This window comes from Streptopelia decaocto (genome assembly GCF_964273445.1).
Source record: "Streptopelia decaocto genome assembly, chromosome: 4".
NCBI lineage: Eukaryota > Metazoa > Chordata > Aves > Columbiformes > Columbidae > Streptopelia > Streptopelia decaocto.
Window position 1 is genome coordinate 75,602,160 of NC_138658.1, and position 22,687 is coordinate 75,624,846.

General features: G+C 43.9%; 1 protein-coding gene across 3 annotated transcripts in view; it reads right to left on the minus strand.

The window, feature by feature from the left end:
- Positions 1-320: 320 nt before the first annotated feature.
- The window catches only part of SLC4A11 (solute carrier family 4 member 11), a 93,585-nt gene continuing 71,218 nt past the window's right edge, over positions 321-22,687 (minus strand). For 2 of the 3 annotated variants that reach the window (XM_082050376.1, XM_082050375.1), the window contains 8 exons: positions 22,575-22,648; positions 17,881-18,130; positions 17,032-17,138; positions 15,722-15,890; positions 12,543-12,716; positions 6,856-7,051; positions 4,645-4,814; positions 321-1,589 (listed from right to left, as the gene is read on the minus strand). In XM_082050376.1, coding sequence (XP_081906502.1) covers positions 1,526-1,589; positions 4,645-4,814; positions 6,856-7,051; positions 12,543-12,716; positions 15,722-15,890; positions 17,032-17,138; positions 17,881-18,130; positions 22,575-22,648 — 1,204 coding nt within the window. In that variant the 3' untranslated portion in view covers positions 321-1,525. The remainder of the gene's footprint in view (positions 1,590-4,644; positions 4,815-6,855; positions 7,052-12,542; positions 12,717-15,721; positions 15,891-17,031; positions 17,139-17,880; positions 18,131-22,574; positions 22,649-22,687) is intronic. The other variant, XM_082050377.1, reaches the window with a different exon arrangement.

A 22,687-nucleotide genomic window follows, 5' to 3' on the forward strand; every position in this document is an offset into this window, starting at 1 on the left:
TACATTTGTTTCATTTTATATTCCCTTTCTTCCCTCGTTTCTACTGTTTTGCAAGTTAATTATCTTCAGAGGGCCACATTTTTTAACACTTTACCTGTGATCTGTAGTGTGCAAAGGGCAAGCACTGAACTAAAGGGCAGCTTGTTTCACAGTACTCCAAATAAGAAAACTGGCCATAGTACAAGCAAAATTAAATAAACTGAAATATAAAAAGACAGCAGAAGTTAGATTCATCCAGAAATATAATATAATGTCTGTGAGTGGGGGAAACTTGAGATTAGCTACAAAACAGAAATAATGAAATGACCAACAAATATTGATTAGGCGAAAGAGGAAAAGTTTCATTGCATGCTGTACATTAAAATTAAATGCAAAATTCACATGTTGGAGCATCAAGACAGAATGAAGAATGTCACAAGCCATGGGAAGACAGCAAACACATGAACAAAACCAGTAACTGAGCAGCTTCTAAAGGAAAAGAAGTAACCATATCTCAAATGAGAAAAAGCAGCACCGAAGCAGCAAACAAATGTATGGTCAAGACATCACAGGTAACACTGACTGCACAAAACACTTTGGATATTTTGAAAGAATCAGGCCTATTTGTAGATCTATGCAAAATATATACAGAAATCCATATGTATATATGTACACATAGGCACTACTGTACATATGTATATGCAATCGTTAACACAACTGCCCTTTGACAAGTTTCAGTATCTGACTCTGGGTGCAAGCAAAAACATTGGAGTTGTGCAAAAATACACTTTTGTGTTTGATTACCAAGAAGTAACAGTAGAAAGATCCAAAGGAATTCCCAAATTGCTTAGACCCAGATGCAGTTTCATCAACATCACCATGCGAGCCCAACCTCTGAACATTTCCAGCTCATTTGTAGGAATTAAATATTCATCCAAAGCTGTGGATTCTATCAGTACAATTTATAGCTGTTTCCAACCCTGCTCATCTGAAGAGGTGGCCAGAAATCTCTCCTGACAGTGGTTTAGCATGAGGCCATCCCACCCAAAATACCAATTTGGGAACACTGGATGAATGGGAAATGGAATTCAAAGGCCAGAATGGGACTGTCGCTCTGTAAAAGAAGGGTCAGTTGCTGTCCTTATAGTGTTCTGAAAGAAAAGGACGTGGTGCATTAAAAAAGAAAGAGATTTCCCCCACCCTTCAAACAAGGGAACACATGACAACTCTGAGAACGCATGCTCCAACCCTTTGGACACGCTGATCTTTGGGGTTTCCAGTTTTGGGATGTGGAAAGTAGCATTTTCCATAAAGCTCGCTTGCCTCACAGCTCCAAAGAGCTTCGGCCTCTCAAGTCCAAGGCTGTTTTGGTCTGACACCTCAACGCTCAAGTGGTCTTGGATGTGTGCGCATTGCCAATGCCATAGTAGAGCAGAAAGAAAGTGGTGAAAGAAAGATCTGCAGATAGATTGTTCTACGCCTCGGCAAAGCCGCCTTCCCACTCCGAAAGAGCCGACCTCGCTGCTCCATGTGCGGAGGACCCCGTTTAATACTCTGCATCCATAGCATCCAAGTACTTGGCCTCGATGATCCTAGGGAGCAGGTTATACCTGAAATTGAACAAGAGGGAGAGCATTAGTACTTGTTTTTATTCATAAAACCTTTTGCATGTCCAGAGACCCCCCGTTGAGTTTGTCCATGTGTGTAACAGATCTGCCCAGCTGAAGGGCAGATGAAATGGGGGAAAGTAAAACCAACCAATCCTGCAAGTAAATGCAGTGTTTATAGAAATAATAATAGAAATAATAATGCAGGGCTCATCCTGGAAGAAGCCTCCTCGTTTCAGTTGAGGGGAAAGAGAACATCCTCATCCTCACAGGAGAAAAGCCACTTACCTAGAGCACTGTGTCACCACAATGCCTTAAAAGCACCTGACCCACACGTATGGTCCTGGTTTGTGCTGGGGAGCCAGGCAAGAGCTTCCTGCCGCCTCCGGTTTGTTAGTGGATGGGTTACTTTGCCAAGAATCACTTTAATTTCTGCCTTCTTCACCACTTTCCCAACACTCGAACCCCACCTGATACAGCCTTATGCTCATTACAACACTGTCAACACCAGGCATTGAGAGCCCACTGGAGAAACAGGCTCTAAATTCACAGTGCTCACTCGAAATCCTGCACTTGAGGGTTATTTGCCTTGCACTTCAGTTCTCCAAGTACCACAGGTCATTTCTTTCAGCTCTCACCACAAAGAAATTTTAATAGACAACCCAGATGCTTTGGTCTTTTGAGAAGCAGCAAATATATCAGCTGTTGGTAAGACTTTATCCCCACCTGGTGTCCAAATTCTCCACTGGATCGTGAAGACAGTGATTCCCTTATTTTAATTTCTTTTTTTCTATTACTATTTGCTTGTTTGCAAGAAAATCCTCATGAATTAACATATTTGGGCGAGAAAGGCACGGCACTGTAATATGCTATGAATTTTCTCCTGTTAAATCCTATTGCATATTAAGTTTGACACTTTGCTTAACAAAGGAAACTATTCTTCAGCTGTTAAAATAAGACACAAAGCACTAGAAAGCCAGTTTAAGACTTGGACGGGCCTTTTCAATAGCTATGCAAGAGAACTGAAACAGCTCTTACTACTGAGAAGTACCAGAATCTGCTTAAATAGACCTGTCATGAAATAAAATGCTTGAGAGCTGTGAGAGCACAGATAAACATCACAGAAAACTTGGAAAGAAGATCCTTCCTTTGAGCAACAAAATAAACTAGTCATCCCAAAGTTTTGAATCAAAGCCAGGAGCTGGGGATACCCAAAGAGATCACATCTGCTCCCAACAGGCTGTTCTTCAGTGCAATCATGAGAAGACATTTAAATCCATTATCTTTCACATTAACGCTACACCAGTGAAAAAAGACTGTCCCTCACGACTGACAGTGCAAATCATGCGTCTAATGCAGTCAGACAGATGGAAATGTGGCTGGGAGACAGACAAGTAACATGGCTGGTTTTCTGGATGGGATACTGAGCCATGACTCACTCATCTGGGTTTGATTCTTGAGTTTGACCCCTGGCTACTCTCCCATCTCCTCTTCCTCCCTTCACTTCACTTAAAAAAAAAGATATTTCATTTCTTCTACTCTGTCTCATCTATTCAGAGTGCCAAACCCTGTGAAAAAGTCATTGTTAACTCCAGAACTCATGCATCATGGTGCTGCCTCCTCAGCTGGACCCCCCAAAACAACACAAAAGCAAAAGATGTCAGAGAAAGGAAAACCAAGAGCAAACTTCTACATTGTGCCAGGTAGCACCATGTTCCCCCTCACAGCAGGGTTGGTTATCCAGCTACTAGAAAAATCTGCTCTCAAATGAGTTAGCAGAGCTAGTATAAGATGACAACATCTTATTTACTCAAAAGAAGATATTTGCAGCGCTAAATTAGCTCTTATTACAAAATCAGGTTCTTTGACATCACTCTCTCCACATTAATTTTGCTTATTCCACTCTGCCCGATATTTGAATGTTTGGCAGAGGGCCCCACATTTTCTTTTCTGTACCGAGCTGCTCCGTGTGGGGACTTGCAATTCTCACAAGAGTCAATCAGCCAGCACTGCACACAGTTGGAGTATTTACCAGCCACTTAACCAGTCACCCAAGTGACGCCCGTGTGAAGGGTGGGTGAGAGACTCTCACCATAGGAACAATAATCCCAGTGTCTTCCAAGATTTTGTTTATCTTTAAAAATCCAGTCCAAATAGCTCTAACCTGATCCTGTTGAAATCCATGGTAGTTTTGACATTTGCTTTTGTTTTAGAAAGAACTGGGCCCGCCTTTATCACCCAAGGAAAACACCACAACAGCTGCCTTGGCAAATTATCACCTTGATAGCCCTGAACTTTGAGATCAGACAAAGTCTCTGAGACTGCAAGCTCAAAGGCAACCAGATATCACTGAATACCATGCTGACCTAAAAATAATCAAATGGACTGGAAACAGATCTGTTCCTTCCACAATCTTATTATGACTTCTCATTATAACCAAAGGATGGAGAGCATGAATGATTTAACCGGAGAATGATGGGCAGTCACTGGTAATGAACATTAAGGAATGAATTAGTTAAATTTCTCAATGGTTCTCTCTCAAGACTGCAAGACATTGTGGGGTTCTTCTGTTTTTGAAGATAAATTTTAAGACTAGATGTGGTCAGTTTGACCTAAAGGATCATTTGCAACAGGATCCTGCACTGCAGGTCTGTAAGGTAAGAGATAAAGATTCCCCTTTGGGAAAGTTTCTAGCTCTGCTCTAAGCACAGCCCTTCAGAAATCAAGTTGCATAGCAATAAGGATCATCAAATGCCTCAGGCATCTCAAACTGCAAGAGGAGACTTATTTACCTCTCTGCTAGCTGTAAGAAAAGCACCTGCCAGCCCAGAACACTTTGTGCAACATCCAGCATCAGTGAAATGACAGATTTCCTGCGCTATTCCTCCTCCAGCCTGAGCAGCTGGTGAAGAAGAGGTTCCACCATCACCCATTTCCAAGATCTGGCTACTCAGGAAAGTACCAGATGCCCTTTTGGACCTCTCAGACCTCCTGCAGTCCAAGTCTCAAGGCAAAGTGCATCAGAGACAGAAATAAAAAAGGCAGACACACTTCATACCTGATGGGGATCATTCCTATCATGATGAGCGGGAAGATCATCTTCATGTAGGGCAACGGTGACATGCCGAAACCACAGAGGATGAGGAGCTGCAGGACCTGCAGGCCTGTGAAATAGTGGATCTTCCTCTGGGGCACTCTGCGGATGTAATGTGTTGGAGGATAGGCAGTCTGGGAAGAGAAGAGTTACATGTTAGATATGCAGTGACCTGGACTTGCAACTGCAGAATGTGTCACAGGCTTTTGAACACAAGGGTTTTTAGGAAGTCAACGTGCACAAATAGTCCATCAACATTAGAGTCCTTAATAGGTCCAACAGCTGAACGCAGGTTTCGTAGGGTTAAAACAAGTGCCTTAAACCACAGCGTTGGCACCAACACTCAGCAGATGACTGGGCACTAGAAACGTGGGGAAGAAAAGACGCACCACCCAGCTGAGATCACCTTCGGGAGCATCTGGAGTGCAAGGAAAATATCTTGATAAGTACAGTAATGAGATTCCCCTGAGCAGGATTATCAGGGCTTTGCAGCAACACGTGAAGTGCCTGTGGGGGTGCGCAGGGGGGTGAGAGTGAGCAGATGCATTTGGGGGCTCTAACTGCTGGATGGTTTTTCCACCTGCAACCCATCTTCTCATTATTTTACAGCCTCCTGTCCTCTGCTGGTCCCAGTTCTTGGCTGAACCCCAATAGGGGAAGACCACGATCTCAGATTGCAGAGGTGTGGAAGGAGGCTGTACTCCATTTTTGCAAAAATAATAAAATAAAGAGAGGAAAAAAGTGACATTAATAGGCTAAATATCACTCGTGGTTTCTTCTGACAGTTACTTGCTCATGTCTGAGCACAGGCTTTGACTCACTGTCTATACATCAATGAAGACTATGAGCGACTGTCTGCTGGCACCAATACAGACTCAATGGATTTCAAATCCTGCCATGACTCATTAAAAGGTTTCCAGAAAAGGGAGATCTCCATAGTTGAGAACACTTTTTTAATTTCCCAAACCGAAGCCTGGAAAATTCCACACATAATTGGTACTAAGACCAGTAATATTCCACATGCATCAGTAACTATTCAATCCTTCTTCAAAAATTGACATGACAAATGTAATCTTTACCTCGATTTCACACTTTTAATCTCTGGGATGTAATATCAAAGATCAAGATAGATTAGCAGAGATGCAGAGCCAAATTTGAGCCTTATTAAGCCCCTGAACCTCATTTCATAAGGGGTGAGCTGGACACCTCTTATTGCTCCCAGGTACCACATACACTGCAAACCAACACCTCCTCAGCGCTCGTAATAGAGATGGCTTGAAAACAGATCTTCCAGGTTCGTTTTCATCCCACATCAGAAGGGTTTCAATAATGCAAACAACTCAGAGTTATTATAAAATCCCATCCCGTGATACTCCACACGAGTCAAAATGAAAGTGTAAAATACAGCAAAAAAGATACCTGTTCTGAAGCTTTGTTGGTGAAATCAAGGATCACCATTTACTGACATTATGCATGTGCTTTTATTACTTTTATTTTTAATTTTAGAATGTGTCTACCCTGCAGCTGACAGACATCACAGTGGGGTTTTAAAACTTACAAACACCCTACATTCAGTGAGCAGCAGTTTCTTTGAATATATTTTTGTATTCTACACAGTTTAGGGGGTGTCTTGACTGGTAGCAGGAATCCTGGCTCCATCCACGCACTCATTTTTACCTTCTGGAATTGCTCCAGAGCAATTCTTAGATTGAAAAGAGAATGACTACATTACTCTGAACAAGAAAACTCAAATGCTTTCGTAGCAGTGAAAAGCAGAAAGCACTTTATGCAGAATTTAAAGGACAGATGAGACACCGTGCAATTCTACAAATTCAGCTACCACCTCTTTTTAACCCAACAATAACCACACCACTTTTGTTGTTGCACACTGCGTTATTCTCCCACTCATTTGTCTGCTGTAATGGAAAGATTTCTCTTGCTCATGTCTCGGTGGCAGCCAGGCTCACATAGAGAACAAGTTTCAATCCCTCTTTGCACAGAAAGTGAAATGGATATGAAGTGCAGGTTGGAGCTGGAAATCAGCCTCTTGAGAACATGAATTTTGTGGGTAACACTGTTCCCAACACCAGCAGCTTTCCTGGCACGTTTTGCTTCCAAGGCTGTAAATCAAATTTCATTTTCTGCTCCAGCAGGCTGGTGTTCTGGTCCACGTACCTGTTCTTTGAGCAGGAGAGCCACCCTCTCAAAGAGCTGGTTCCCATCTATGGAGGTCAACGCGATGTAGAGGAAGAGGCCGTAGAGAACGGGCTTTGGGATCCACTGGAGAGGTAAAGGGAGGAGCAGAAGCGAGAGGCCAACCAAGAAATTTGCCACGAGACTCGTCAGCCGCGTCTCCTTCACACTCACAATCCTGAAAGCGAGAAAACAAGGATTAAAGGAGCGGGATGATATCCCAGCATCCACGTAAAGCTTACGGCTGGGGCTCCCTGCTCCGCGTAGCTGCAGGACACGTGCTGCGGGGGAAAGGGAAACTCGTCCCCGCGGCACTGAGATCAGCGGTTCTGGCCCGAGAAGGCAGAGCGAGCTCCGCTGGACCCGGGCCAGGCGCTTAATCCACAGCTCAAACCCAGCAGCTGGAAAAAGGCCAAATTCCCCTTCTGCAGAGCTCCACAGATCCCATCCTGAACTAAATTGCCCTCTAAACTAATTCTGTTTAGCACATCGAACGAAAAAAAAGGCCAGGCAAGACTCCTCTTTCTGGGCAGTAATCCTTTCCTCAATTTACCCAGCTGGCTTTGATCCAAAAGAAAACTCATCAACTTCTACAGGAACTAATGAGCCTCTCGAACAAAAATAAGTCTGCAGGCTCTCAAGTTCGAGTCAGCAATTTTGATGTATATGAGGATCTCCTTGTTTACATGGGAGGGAAAGCTGAGAACACTACTCGGGGAGCTCAAAAATTTAATTCTGCTGTGTATAATAGCAGTTGCACTGCAAATTGCCTATTAACATGCAAAACATGTAATTAATTAATGCAAATTTTCCAGAGTTGACAGACCACAGATTGATTTTTTTCACAATGGAGGAAAAAAGCCTGACAAGAAAACATGCAGCAAATTTCAGAGCCTACTTGGGGGGTGAGGGGAGGTTGCTTTGTTTTTACTTAATTTCATTTCAACTAAACCTGTGAGCATCTCCTAGTTTAAAACAAAATACCAGAAACAATAGGAGGAAAGAAAACTCATCTTTCAAGACTATTTATAATGGAGAAAAGGGTGATTCTTAATATAACTTTTTTTAGAAGATAAATTAAATTCAGTGGATAAGTTAGTGAGCAAATCCCACTATAATCAAGACAAATTCTTGTCCACGGGCTGTTTTGGCGTCATCCAGTGGCCTCGTTCCCTGGACATGAGACCTCATATTCCAAATTAACCCTGTGCACAAAATATGCTGACAATTAACACAAACAGCCATGAGAGCTACCCAAACACATTTCGACATTTGCATGCGCTCTGTTGGGACTTCAGAACCCCTTCTGTCCTAAAAGTGACTGCTTCCCAGCAAATTCTTTCAATATTAAGTTTTTGGGAGTCTGGCTTACAAGTAACATCAGGCTGAATTTCAAATCTGTTCATACATTCAAGAGCACAGTGAAGCTGTGGGGATGAAGGAGCCTTGAACTATTTATTTAGAGGGCATTAGAGCTATTATTTAGAGGGCGAGGGTAACAGCCTAAGGCTTGCTCTCAGGGTTTGGATCACGAAAAGCCATCAGACCTAAGAAACAACAGAGATCACAAACAGAACCCAAAATCCTGAGTACACTTGAATTCCTTTGTGTATAATGGGACAGATCATATATTATCTAGGATTACCAAAAGAGGATGCACAGAAGAGCCACAGGAGATGTTAACCTCTAAGTAACTCACCCCCTCAAACTCAGATAGGTTTAAAGAACAGAAACCACATCTTTCCTCCTTCCAAATATGTTTTTTTTTCAGATCCTCTTGCAAGTCTCCCATATCAAGAAGTCCCTACCAATGCCTAGAGAAGCTGAAGGAAAGCAGGATCCCAGAATCCCAGCCTGGTTGGGATTGAAGGGACCTCTGGAGATCATCAAGTCCAAGCCCCCTGCTAATGCAGGATCACCAGAGCAGATCACACCAGGTCGTGTCCAGGCGGGTTTGAATGTCTCAGAGAAGGAGACTCCACAACCTCTCTGGGCAGCCTGGGCCAGGCTCTGGTACCTCAAAGTGAAGAAGTTTCTCCTCATATTCAGATGGAACCTCCTGTGTTTCAATCTGTGCCCATTGTCCCTCATCCTGTCATTGGGCACTGCTGAACAGAGTCTGGTCCATCCTCTTGACACCCACCCTGAAGAGATTTATCACCATTAATGAGATCCCCTCTCAGCTTCTCCTCTCCAGGCTGAACAGCCCCAGCTCTCTCAGTCTCTCCTCATAAGAAAGATGCTCCAGACCCCTCATCATCTTTGTAGCCACTGCTGGACTCACTCCAGTAATTCCTTGTCCTTCTTAAAACTTGGAATCCCAGAACTAGACACAGAACTCCAGATGTGGCCCCACCAGGGCAGAGCAGAGCGGGAGGAACAACCTCCCTTGACCTGCTGGCCACACTTTTCCTAATGCACTTCACTCTTCAGACTGTCCTTGCCAGATCCAGAAGAACTGGGACATCACCTGGATGGATATAGCTCGGCACCCTTTTCACTGCCTTCAGGTCTGTTTCACCACAAAACAGAAGTCTTGGAGATGACAGAGCCAAGCAGCTTAAAGCACAACTGCGAGTGCTAATTCAGAGTAATTGGACAGTCCAACAAGGACTGGTAAAGCCCCTACCAGAACCACTATGAGCCTCTCAAGTGGCCCAGTAACGTAGGAGCGAAACGATGCACTAATTGATTTAGCCTCATCCAGGTACAGCAAGAGCTCCCCTGGCTTCATCATCAGGCAAGGTGCAGAAGCAGCATTTCCGGCAAAAATCAAACCCACTGGATCAAATCAAAGCCTGCAAGCATCAGTCTGAGCTTGCAAAAGCCTGCTAGGTTCCTGGAAAGCAAAGTCAGGATCAAAATCAGATATACAGCCACCTCATTTCTACCAGATGCAAGCGTGCAAGTACAAGAAAAGCCCAGAGTAGCAGCCCTTCGGTAATGGATTTTTGAAGTTCATGCAATTTTCTGCCTGTCATCTCTTGGGGATGCAGCAATCGCAGAACTGGAGTTCGATCATAGACAAGATCCACTGCAACTAACTACTGCCAGCTCCTGCTAACACCACGTATTAAAGTAGTGTGGAATTTCTTAGCAGAATATAGTTTAAATTGCTCATAATTGACACAACTTGTGATCCTTAAAGCTTAAGTTCCCAGCCCCAGCTGGTCTCAGAAGACCAGCCTCAGTCTTCTGCCAGTTCTAGCACCTTCCTTGTTTCCAAAGTAAGGATATCAAGAGCAGTCACATTAAGTCAATAGAAGACGCCTTGTAATTTGTATGTGTTCAGAAACTGTTTTGGCCCTTGAGGAAGCAGTGCCAGAAAGCTTGTGCTGCAATGAATTAGTTAATGGAGATTAAAGAGCATGATCCAGGCTCATTTCCCCAGGATCCTTTAAATACAGCTAGCACAGGATTAGCCATTCATTCCCAGCCTCCTCCGTATGAGTAACGAGAGCATGTTTGCAGATTGCCACATGAAACTCAAGTGGTTACTCTACAGGGGAGAAGAAAGTTTTACTCTCGTTGTGACAGATCTTTATTCTTGTTTACATCATCATCCTCACTTAGCGCTTTGATTCGAGTGCAGGAGAGGAGGCTGCCAAGGGAGCCAGTGCTGAAAGAGCTCCTGATTTTCTATAATAATTGAGCTTCAGGACGTTTTTCAGCAGAGCTGGCTAAAAGAAAAAAAAAAGACAACATCGCTCCGAGCCTCCTGTTTATAGCTCAATGTTTCGCAGAGAACAAAAAGCTTCGGTCTCAGAGGGAGTTCAAATAATGAAGTAAATCCTCGTTCCCCTCTTCACTCCCAATATCGGGTTCACAGCACTCACTGACGTACCGATTTGCCTCCAGCAGAGGAAGAGCTGTGCCGGGAGGGAAGACACTTAGTGAGATTGGGGCATCCCGCAGCTCTTTCAGGATAATATCCAGAGCCATATCTAAGTGAGCATCACCAAATGCTCTTTTAGGGGAGCTGTGTGAAGGAACAGGGGACAAGGGCAGAAAGTAGCCCTTAATTCAGGCAGGGAACCAGACTTTGTCAAGGAGAAGCCAGAGCACAGAATAAAGACGGTGGCAACACAGGAAAAAAGCCACCAGGTATTAAAATTGACAACAGAAGACACAGGGGAAGGTTTGGCACACGAGTTTCAAAGCGTAAATTACACATCTCACAAAGAAATGGAGAGCAGAGATATCCCAGAGCAAATCATGGATGCCAGGAGCAAGGGCGTGGATTAAAATCCTACAGAACTCAAATTACAAAGTTGCCTTTTTTGTTTTAAATAGGGTTTAGCATTGACTTAAGACAAAGATATAGTTGTGGCAGCAACTAACACCAACACATACTAATGGGAATATGAGCCCAAGGGACTAATCTTCCAGGAAAGATTTGGAAAAGCATCGCAGGGAGCAGCAGGACTTGGCTATTTCCAGATGTAGAAGGTGAAATCTGTCCATCACAGACCCAAAAAAGCAGCTGTGCCAGCTGGCAACAAGAACAGCGTGAAGGCAAGACCAAAATTAAAAGACAGACACACTTCATCCCCCAAAGTAAATGACCACGTAGCCTCACTTTTGATAAGTGGCAACTCTGAAAATGGAAAGCAAGACAGGATAATAGGACTAATGGCATGTGAGTGGAAATTACCACTTCTGAGGTGAAAACACTCAGTTGTAACATATTGAGATCAAACAGACCAGATAATCTCTATTTTGGAGCAGGTTTCATGAGAATTTTTTTTTAATCTTTATTTTTTAAATAGGCGTCTGGTAGGAGCATGCTGGACAACTCAGAACAGAAAAACAAGTTGGTCTTAAATAGAATGCCGTGACCCAAGCACAGCTCCACAGTCGCTTTTGTTTAAGAAACAAGAAAATTTAATAAGCATCTCGCCTTCCTGAAACGTGGCGGAAGATGCTATGGGAGCTCTGAAATAATGCTGCATTTTTCCTGCCCTTTGTAATAACCACCAGACAGGTTTCAGGCAATGAATCAGGCTGGATTTTTTCTGGTGAAGACATCTGGAAAGATCTGGCCAAAGCATCTCCTCAGCTTTCCACAAGGTTAAGCCCCAAAAAAGGCCCTGGCTGATCCCTCCAGAGGACAATCTGCATCAGAGCGGGCTGAACCCCTGCAGGTTGACGCCAGCCACTGATCAGAGAATCATTTTGGTTGGAAGAAACCCTCAAGATCGAATCCAAACATAACTTAACTCTAGCACTAAACCATGTTCCTAAGAACCTCATCTAAACACCTTTTAAACCCCTCCAGGGATGGTGACTCCAGCACTGCCCTGGGCAGCCTGTTCCAATGCCCAACAGCCCTTTGGGGAAGAAATTGTTCCCAAGATCCAACCTCAACCTCCCCTGGTGCAACTTGAGGCCATTTCCTCTTGTCCTATCACTTGCCACTCGGGAAAGGAGACCAAACCCCTCCTTTCAGGCAGTTGTAGACAGAAATCTGTGTCAGTCTTAAAATAAGCACTTTGGTGAGGGGGATGAAGCAAGGTCACTACCTGAGGTGGCTTCATTTGGCACATCTCCCTTCGTATCTTGCAGGCCTTCAAGATGACAGCTAACTCCCCAACCGCGTAACCCGCTGTACCCAAGGGATTAGGAAACCACAAGTCAAACCAAAGAGATCCAAGACAATTCCTACTTACGTCTCGTAGATATGTCCATTTTCTACCCTCTCCTCCACATAGGCCAGGGCGCGGACGTGCATTGGGGAGTGAGGGAAGGCAGCGTGGATCCATGGGAGGCCGAAGAGTGACAGCCCTGTGTTGATCAGCGCAACGAGCAGGAGGTCCCAGTGATAAGCTGTTCCCTTCACCAACCTGAAATGAGGTTTTTGTTGACAGCAGTTACACCCGGTGCAAACAATAGCAGGCTGCCCTTGCTGAACCTGAGCTTGAATGCTGAACACCGAAGTGCACTTCTGTGCACAGAGCAATTTCACACTCCTCCTGCTTCACAGCCTGTGTTACACGAACATGAAAGGTAATGAAACTTGATAGTTTGCTCCCAAAGCAGTCATCTCCTGGAAAGAACAACGCTGAGCAGAAAAGGCAACCCACTAAAATAACAGCCCATTAAAATTTCACCAGCATTTTACTGCTACGTTTATTGCAGAGTCCACTCAAAATATACATGTGTACTTGCTCAGAGAGTCCATAGAATCACAGAATAGTTTGGGCTGGAAAGGACCTTCCCAGCTCCCCCAGTGCCCCCCCTGCCATGAGCAGGGACATCTTCACCAGCTCAGGTTGCTCAGAGCCCCGTCCAGCCTGGCCTGGGATGTCTCCAGGGATGGTTCATCCACCACCTCTCTGGGTACCTGGGCCAGGCTCTCACCACCCTCAGTGTAAAACTTTTCCTCATATCTATCCATTCCATGCAGGGAGTGGTTAGAAACCTGAGCACGCATTGCCGAACTACTGATACTGAAGTTTCCCCCCCGTCTTGTTTTTAACCCCGATTTCTCTCTTTCCTCACAAGCAGAACACGTGCTCAGTATGCTGCAGTAATCCCCTGATTATGTAATTGCTACTGCACAATGAGAAAATAGGACATGAATTCATTAGACTTCAGCTTCTCCTTGGTTGGGAACCAAGGAGATAAGCTCCTAACTTTGGTGCATACAGGGTAGCCTCTACATTTTCTTTCTTGGGATTACGGGGAAACTGTCAGCATTCACCAAGGAAGATGACAGTTTCACAAGGATGACACAGAGAGTAGCTGGTAACATTGAACTCACATCTAGTTCAACCTTGCCATGTTTTTGCAAGGTCTGCCCCTCTCCTGAATACATCCATCTGGTGCCAGCCACTTGGATGCAATAAGTTTAGAAAAAGGCTGGGGAAGGATTCAGCACTCAGAGGTTGATACTTAAAGGTCTATAACTGTGTTTCTGCCTGGCACTTTCAAACTGGCAAGAAACACCATTTAGGTGTCTTAATGCCACCCAAGCAAACTCCATTCAGAGACTTGGAGCCAGAGATGCTGTAGGATGAGAGGTGCATGGAGCTATTAGACATGACCCTGTAAACATGTTCTACAACAAAACATCTGTGTCAAAGAACAGCAGATGTCATTGTTCAGGCAGCAGAAATCTTGGGTGGGGTTTGGTTTTGGAAGAAGACGACTCATCTCACTTGGAAGCGCTCAAGTCCATTGAGTGAGGAGGTGGCCACAGGGTGACCAGGTCAGGTAGATGTCTACACTGCAAAGCCTCTGAAGCTGGAAGGTGCTGGCAGGAAGGGTGGGATTGTAAACACGCTTCCTGCGTTGGCTCACACTTCGAAAGCACAGCCCCTGCTCACGTGCTGCTTTCTCAGAGCAAAAGCATCTCCAGCATCCCCAGGGTTATCTTTTGATTGTCCCATCTGCCCTTTTAGAGGATATTCTATGTACAAAGGCCATATATGTAACAGCAGCATCATTTTAGCCCCCTTGGAACACTGTTTGGTCCCAGCAGGCTTGCAGCACTGGATGTAGTCCACACCTGCTTTGACCAGCAGACAGGCTCCATTGAGCTTGTCTAGCTCAACACACAGATATCTATGTACCTTATCCTGAATTACCTTCACACTCCCCAACCAGCACAGTATTCCTTGGACTGTCCCATAAGCCTCCTCTGTTTATTCTTTACCAAGGCACATCAGTGTTCTTTCAGGCAAACATCTTTCCCCCCCCTTTCTTTTTCCTACAGGAGGATATCACTACATTTGGTAAGACACCAAACAGCACGTTCTCCATGTAGCTTGTCTAGATGATGGTATTTTTATTCTGTGATGGTATCACAAACAGAAGATGTCAAGTTGTAGTTTTCCTGTCTCTAAAAGCCCATGTCCTAATACCTGATCAGCATAAGCTCAGGCCTGTAACAAGGCATTATGAAAAACACTACGAAGAGCTCCAAATAATATTTTACATTCCTTAAAGACATCCTAGTGGAAAACACCAACTTGTATTAGGAAAGAGATGACCCACTTACATTACAGATTTATGCAACACTTCACTTAAAGGGATATAATAAAGATAAGAGGAAAAATCATGTGGTCAAAGGAAACCAAATTAGCGTAACTGGATTTGAGCTTGTCTTTTCTCCGTGTCACTCCAGCTACACCAGGGAGAATGCTAATGTATTTTATGCAAGGAGAGAGCCCTCCCACGCATTACATTAGCAAAAAATCCTCTGAGACATTGTGGTTTCCCTGGAAAAAGAGTCATATGCGTTCATTCTTGATATCATATCTGATTGCAGCTGGCACAAAAACAGAGGGAATATTTTAATAGTGCAACATCTCAACACAAGTTTGCACGTAAATCAGACATATGAGATACTGGACATACTGTTTTACTTCCACCTTTTCAGCTGGAGACTAACGGCTCCAAACTCTTATTTTCTGATGCTGAACTGCAGCGTATCGTGCTATGACATTCGTGCAGGTCATTGTCTTTCCATTTTCAATAACTCCTCTGTACTGTAAGCGCAGTGCAAGTATCCACATGGGTCAGACACACCCTAAATACCTGGAGGTACACCCACAGACCTCAAATCATACAAAATATCTATATAACATTCATACATTGGTAAAGAAGAAACAGATTGAAGTGATGAGCTAATTGACGCTTTGTATTTTTGGCTCACTGCCACAACGTTGGGTTTTGGGGATGGCGAGGAGTTAAGCAGTAGAGTTACTTTCATCTGTGACAACAGTAGTTCTCCAGAACATGTTACAAATATCCTGATATTCAAGACAAACTTTTGACAAGAAGTGCTGGGAAAGAGACTCAAGGACATCCCTCCACAAAGGATGAGGGGTACCGAAAGCATTACCTGTTCTCCGGTGCATTTGTGAGCGACGCCACGATGTTCTGCTCTATGAAGAAGAGCATGGACAGAAGGAACCCCAGCCCCATGGCGCTCATCACTGACCCGATGGACAGGGACTGGACCGGGGCCAGCATGAACAAGCTCTCAGAGGTGTTGTAGTTAAATTTCGACACTGGAAAGATGAGGAGAATGATGTTAGGAGGCACCTTCTTGTCCAGCTATCACATAGACTCAATGTTTCATGCACACCACAAACTATGGGGAAGCAACACGGCAAGCCAGGCGTGATGCTCTGGCACGTGGGAGCCAGAAGGCCATAGAAGATGGGCTCATCTGGCTGGTTTAGTTTATTTTGTTTTCCTCCATCCCCTTAGAACTTGGCTGCCATCCTGATTTGACAGATTACTGCTCGTTCTAGCGGGACATTACATATATTTGAGCAAAACAAAAGAGGGAAACTTGTTTTCCCACAGATGTGAGGCATTTTTAGATTAGAAAACCTTATTTCTAACTAGCAGCGTACTCCTCCTGCTCAGTTAATCAACTGACAGAGGCATTTAAAAACTTCCTCACATCCAACAAGCTGTGCAAGGCATTTTAGTCTAAAATGCCCCTACTTTCCTGCCATTGGAAGAAATCCATGGCTAGGGATAAATCGCACATGGCCACACATTATACAATCCAACTGGATGGAATGGCCATCACAGAAAAAAAAAAGCCATTTCTTATTTGTTTCCATACATTTCCTCACCATCACCCACTCACGTCACCACAGGACAATGCAATTCCTGTCCCCATTAACGCTTCCTGATATGGAAAAGTTGATCTATTTGGCCAATGAATGACGCCTCATTTTTAGATTTCTTTGTGTAACTTAAACTGCCCAGATGCTCTGCACCATTTCACCTAAATGAGGAAAACGTAAGCTGGAGACAAAGAGGACAGGCTGGGATCATCATCTCTATGTCTGTATGGCTGGCAACAACCCTTCCTGCCTGCTAATTACTCTGCCCTTTGTTCTTTGCTAGAAATTGTGGCTCCCCTTATTGAAAGGGATATATACTTTAAATTACATTGAAATGAAAAGACACACTGGAATAATCTGTCTAGAGAAAAAACTTCACTCAGCCTTATTTGATCAGGGTTTTCCATGAATTCAATCTAACATTGAGGAAATCTGAGCTCTTGGTGTGGTGGGAGGTACACATAGTATTTGTGAAATTATCCAGAACTTGGCTATTTTTTTAGCAAAATCTTCCTCAGATTTTGTTTTTCATCCACTAAATATTCCAGAGAATAAAAATTTAACTTACTTTCGATTTCCTTGAAGATATAGGAACCCACAACAGAGAAAGTCAGAACTGAAATCGGTAAGGCACAGTCAGACAGAATTTCGCGTACTCTTGCATGCAAATATGGGCTGCAATGTAAAGACAGAAAATCCCCATCAGCACCACACTGCAGGGACAACAGCTCAATCCAGATTGCATTAATGCTTTAACAAGTGAAAACTCAGTCCAATCTTGTAATTCTAAATAAATACTTGGAGTGAAGAATTAGTCTTTAATTCAGCCCTAAATCCTCCGGAATCTGTAGCCTTTGAAAGTTGATAAATGCATAAGCAAAACCCATGAAGAAACAAACTAAGATGCAAGCTAGAAAAACATCCTCCAAGCACCAATTTGTGTCTTATTTCCACTTTAGTTTAATTGCTTATGAAGAGTTCTAAGGGCAATGGGAGTAAAATCCAAATTAGGGCTGGGCATTTGACTCCCAAGAGCACAGTGAAGGTCAGTTCCCCTTAGACCTTCCAGCACCCACCGGGGATTTTGCCCACCAAGATGGTTCAATGCCTGTTTGGGGAAGAGTTACATGAGTTCCAACACAAACGATGTGGTTCACCCAAAGCTTTCTAAAAAGTCACTTGCGATGCCAAAACAAATACAGAAGGGCAACGTCCAGTGACCGAATGTTTTGTTCTGCTGCTCACATTTTCCAGGTGGCCAGCCAAGTTCATCTCTGGCTTTGGTTTCCACTGCCGCTAATGGAAGAGTTCCACCTGATTTTACTAGGTTACAAAACTAAGATCTGAACCGTTAGCCATTCCTCACAGGTAACACAAAATAATCAGTAGTCTGAGCTCTAAGACTGAAGTAACTCACCTTTTCTTAAACTGATAGAGCGTATGGCCAAGCCAAAGGGTACCCAACATCAACATGAGACTAAGGACGGCAGTTTCACGTCCATAATGCACATCATGCGTGCCTGTTTGATTCTCTAGGGATATGGATCTGCTCACTGATGAATTCATCAAGAAGGTGGTATTGATGCCGAGGCTTGGAATAGCATCAGTTCGTGCTTTTTCCAAGTAACTGTCTCCTGTGCGCCCATGGCAGTAATATTTCTTAAAAACTGTACAAACAACCAACAGGCAAGCATTAGGATAGGTTTGTGACAATCAAAGCAAGCAACATAAAGTAGTTCTTTCTTGCTTGATCATGCAGTATTAACATTACGCTTCAGCAGGTTTATAGCTCAACCCCTCAAAGCAGTGAACAGCAACCAGGAGAGCTGCTTCTCTTATAAAGCCAGCGCTTCGCAAATTCTATTTTTTACTTACTTTAACAGGTCAAAATTAAATTCATCTAAAGCAACAATGATTGAAGGACTTCCAGTGCCAATTATTTACATTATTTTGTTCCTAGCACTGGAATCGCTGCTCTTAAATAAATTATATATTAAAAATATGTATAACGACATAAACCTACTTTGATCAGCCTGGTAAACAAATTCCATCAGGAACTCTGATAAAATTAAGAGCAGCCAGGCTGCACAGATCCTTAAGCGGACTATAAAACAGTAATTACTTTTCCTCCAAGGCTGGTCCAGATTTTAAAGGTGTTTTGATATGCAAAACCTGGCAGAAGATTTAAACGTACACTGCAAATGAAAATACAGTTACAAGAGCACGTGCGGTAAACCTGTACAAGTGAAACACCCAGTAATGCCTCTGGAACTGTCCATAAGTGTATTAGGTTCACTAAGAGGCATTTACATAAGTAATTAACAGTTGTAAATACACCCTTGATCTTGCTCATTTAGACAGCTGTGTTCCCATTTCTGTGGCACTAGCTGGCTCCAAGCTTATCAACATGTTTGGATGATTTTGCATCTTTTGGGAACAAGAGCCTGAGGTGACACAAGGAAAAAGTACAACCAGAAGATGGATGTTGGGCTTTGCAGCCTTGATGCTCCCACATTTCACTATCAGATAGCAGCATCGCTCACCCCATAGCCATGGGGAGATACAGGAGGATGAAGCCACCTCCGAGCTTTGCAGTCTCTGCCTTTCCTTGCTTTAGTCCAAAATATCCCTTTCAAACTTTGCATTGGGAAACTTGAAAAGTTTAGTGTAAGACCATCATTTTCAGGTGAAAATGCAACAAAATAATAATCAATCACCAAATAATAACCAAGTTTCTGAAAACCCCCAGCACCTCAGCTTTTCCATCTGCAACAGGGAAAGCAGGCAAACTGTGATTCTAAACATTCAAAACCAAGCAAAACTAAACATTCTTGCAAAGCAGAATTGGTATTTGCAATCACCCTGGATTTGGCCAAAGCACAGTTTGTGTTACTGGTGCTTTGGAGCTCACCCCAGTGTAAAACACCCCATGTTTTGTCATTTTAGCAGGGGTAATAACCCTTCTTGTACCACCTTTGTGTTTTAACCGAAGTCTAGGCATTGGACAAGTGGATGGGCTAAACAGGGCACGAAGGTCACAAGAGAAAAGATCGGTTATTTCACACTCAGTACTTCAGTATATAAATTTAAAGATTATAGTTTACAGCTCCAGGTTTAACCTTTCCATTTGCTCTCAGCAGCAGCCAGAAATGAGGAGAGCATCGTGCTTTTAAAGCACGAGAAAGGTTCCTGAAGCAAGGAGCAATCTCACTACGACCTCCATTAGCATGGTGTATTTCTGCGTCACGCTCTACGGAAGAGGCTCTGCTCTCATTTCCTCCCTCCGGCCTCGCAGCTGCATCCAGCCCAGGCAGGACACCCACACCTGCTCTGCAAACAGGTAAACTGAGGCACAGAGCACTGCGTGACCCGCACAACAGTACAGAACAGGTTGTTGGAGGATTTGTGCTTTCCGGTTTTGAACATTTAAAGGACACTTTCGTCATAACACAAATGATTGTGGCAGTATTTCCTGAGGATTAGCAGCTGGCCAGGGCTAAGAGCCTGTTCACCATCTCAGCTGACCCTACGTGTTACCAGGTCCTAGAGACACGCACCATTACTGAGCATATGATAAACCAACAGCACTTACAGCTCAGCAACTATGCAGAACGCAATCGCAGGCCTCCGTATTTAGATTTGAACTTGAATAAGAAACAAATTAATTTTTGGGTTGGGTCCTGGAGATTTTCTTAATTTCCCCACACTTGGCTACACTGCAATAATACATTTATGGCTGAACACATCTTTGGTGCCCTGTGTTCTATATTCTACGTACACTACCTCTCAGGCTGCAATCCAGTTTGCACCCACCTCCAAACCAGGTAGGATTGCTCCACTCTGTCCTGGATGTAGGAAAATAAACTTGGACTTCAGTCTTTTATTTAAATTAAAGCAATGAGAATGTGCCAAGACGACTACCAGAGGCCTTCATCCTGCACCACAGACTTGCTGTAAAGTATTAAGATTCCTACAAGTTTTGTGTTTGTTTTTATAACAGATCTAAGTGACTCCTGAGCAGCAAAGCAGGTGGTGCCCCCGCTGCAACGGAGCTGTTCTCGAACCCAGGGTGCGCTCAAGTTCCCTCCAACAACATTAACGCGCTTTGTTTGCTTCGGCCGGTTCAGCGCCGCTTCCTGCAGAGTGCAGATGTCAAGATCAAACAAACACAGCTTCGGTGGCTGGGCCACACGGCAAAAACAAAGTGTCACCGGGATGGCGTGAACGCACATGGCTTGATCCCTCTGTACAGAATCGCATCCTCCCCTTCCTCCTTTCCTGCACATCTATGAGTGGCTTGCAAATAAGGATCAAGGCTAGGAACGGAATGAGGAAAACACATCTGGGCAAGAGCAGCATGTCCACTGGCACTCAGGAAGCCACAAAGTCTCTGTGAGCTGGCTCGCTGTCACCAGGACACATCTAACAGCCTGCTACCAGCTTTCTTTTCCTACTTAACTACTCAACTGAAGTTCTGATGGGGAAATGGCAGTTGAAACCATCACCTCCTGCTACCAAACAGGAGCAGGAGAAGATGAGCACGTGGCTGTGAGCTGCACTGGTGCCATGTGTTTAATTATGAGGGTTAAGGATGAATTCTGTGCCTGCCAGCATCAGTGCCCTTCTGCATCTGGGAATGTGGCTGATTTGATGTCCTACCTCCTGTTGCACTGAAGACTCCAGATGCAGCTCAAGCTAACATGAGCTGGCACATAAGTGAAGCGTTGGTTTGATTTTATTGTTCCTGTAAGCTCAGCCCTTCCCAAGTACAAGGGAGAATTACACTAATTATACTAATTAACTTCCATGATCCTCTCCCCATCCCCACTACAATACTGTGAGGTATTACACACATATTCCTGGAATTCTGGCAGCTGAGACCAATGGGTGCTTTCTGCACCTTTAACCCACGCCCAACCCCCTGCTGTGGGAAATCATCAACTATGGAAGCACTGTGAATATTTGCATTTGCTAATTTTTACAGAGCAGTTGAATATTCTGTTGAAGAACACCGAGTGCCACAGGGAGACTGTCCCACACCTCCAGAACAGGGCACGAGCAGCACACTAAGCAAAGCTCACAACTACATATTGAGCAAGGAAGAAGCAAAGCATCCCAGAACACCTTCTCTTTCACCAAGCTTTGTCTAAAGCAGGATATTTGAAAGATGCAGGTGTCATGCAAAGGAAAAAACCCTTCAATTGCACCATCAAAGTACACACCGAAGGAGCCAAATCAAAGATTCCCAATGAAGCAAGGAAGAATCTCGCTTCAAATTGCTTTGCAGTGTCAAACCTGCTCTTTGAAGGCGTTTTCAGTGCATGCAAAGATACCATAATGAGCCAAGCTTGAGAATCTTGAAAACAAGGGACGTGCTCAGTGTGCTGAGTGATGTCCTGAAGGATTTCAAAGGACAACCCAGATTTGGGGCTGTTGGACAATTGGTCATAACAAACAAGGAGTGCAGACTTGGCCAACTCCTCACCAGGATAACAGAAAGATTGCCGTTCACATGGCATTTTCTGCTAACATTTTTACAAATACCTCCCACCAATCCTGATCAGGAGGAGAGAATACCAGAGAAATTTGTTAAACCCTAAGGCTGCTCATGGATACCCACCTAGAGCTTAACCCAGAAACAGGGACCAAGTGGTTGGAAAGGGCAGAATAGCTTTAGGAGCACACTGGAAGGGTCTCAGTGCTCACATAAAAATGGGCAACCCCAACACATCTTTCACTTCCCTTCCATGTAGTTGTAATCATGTAGCAAGGAAACAGGTCTAGATGCACTGCATTTAAGTTGGATATTTTTTGCCAAGACCATTCAAGAAGAGATTGGTATCAGGAAAAGGCTTTCACAGCACTGTTATTATGGTTTCTCCATTTGGTAAAAGTTAAGATACTAATCCTATCTCAGCTACCTGAAATTAGAACGGATAGAGATTCTACACATCCAGGCAAACTGCTAACAAATTGCTGCTTCAGTCTCACACAGGTTTTTTCCTGAAGACCATGAATGAACACACAACAAGCAAACATCATGCATATTTACAGCCTTATACTTCCCTTTGACAAGGAAGAGGCACTGAAAAACACTGTTGCAAGACTTACCTTTAATAATGCCTTTGATAGCATCAAGCACAAAGGTGATGGATATAAAAAGTGCAATTATTTCTTCTGTCGACCTGTGGATAAACCCCAGGAATTGAAACAGCCATTAGCAG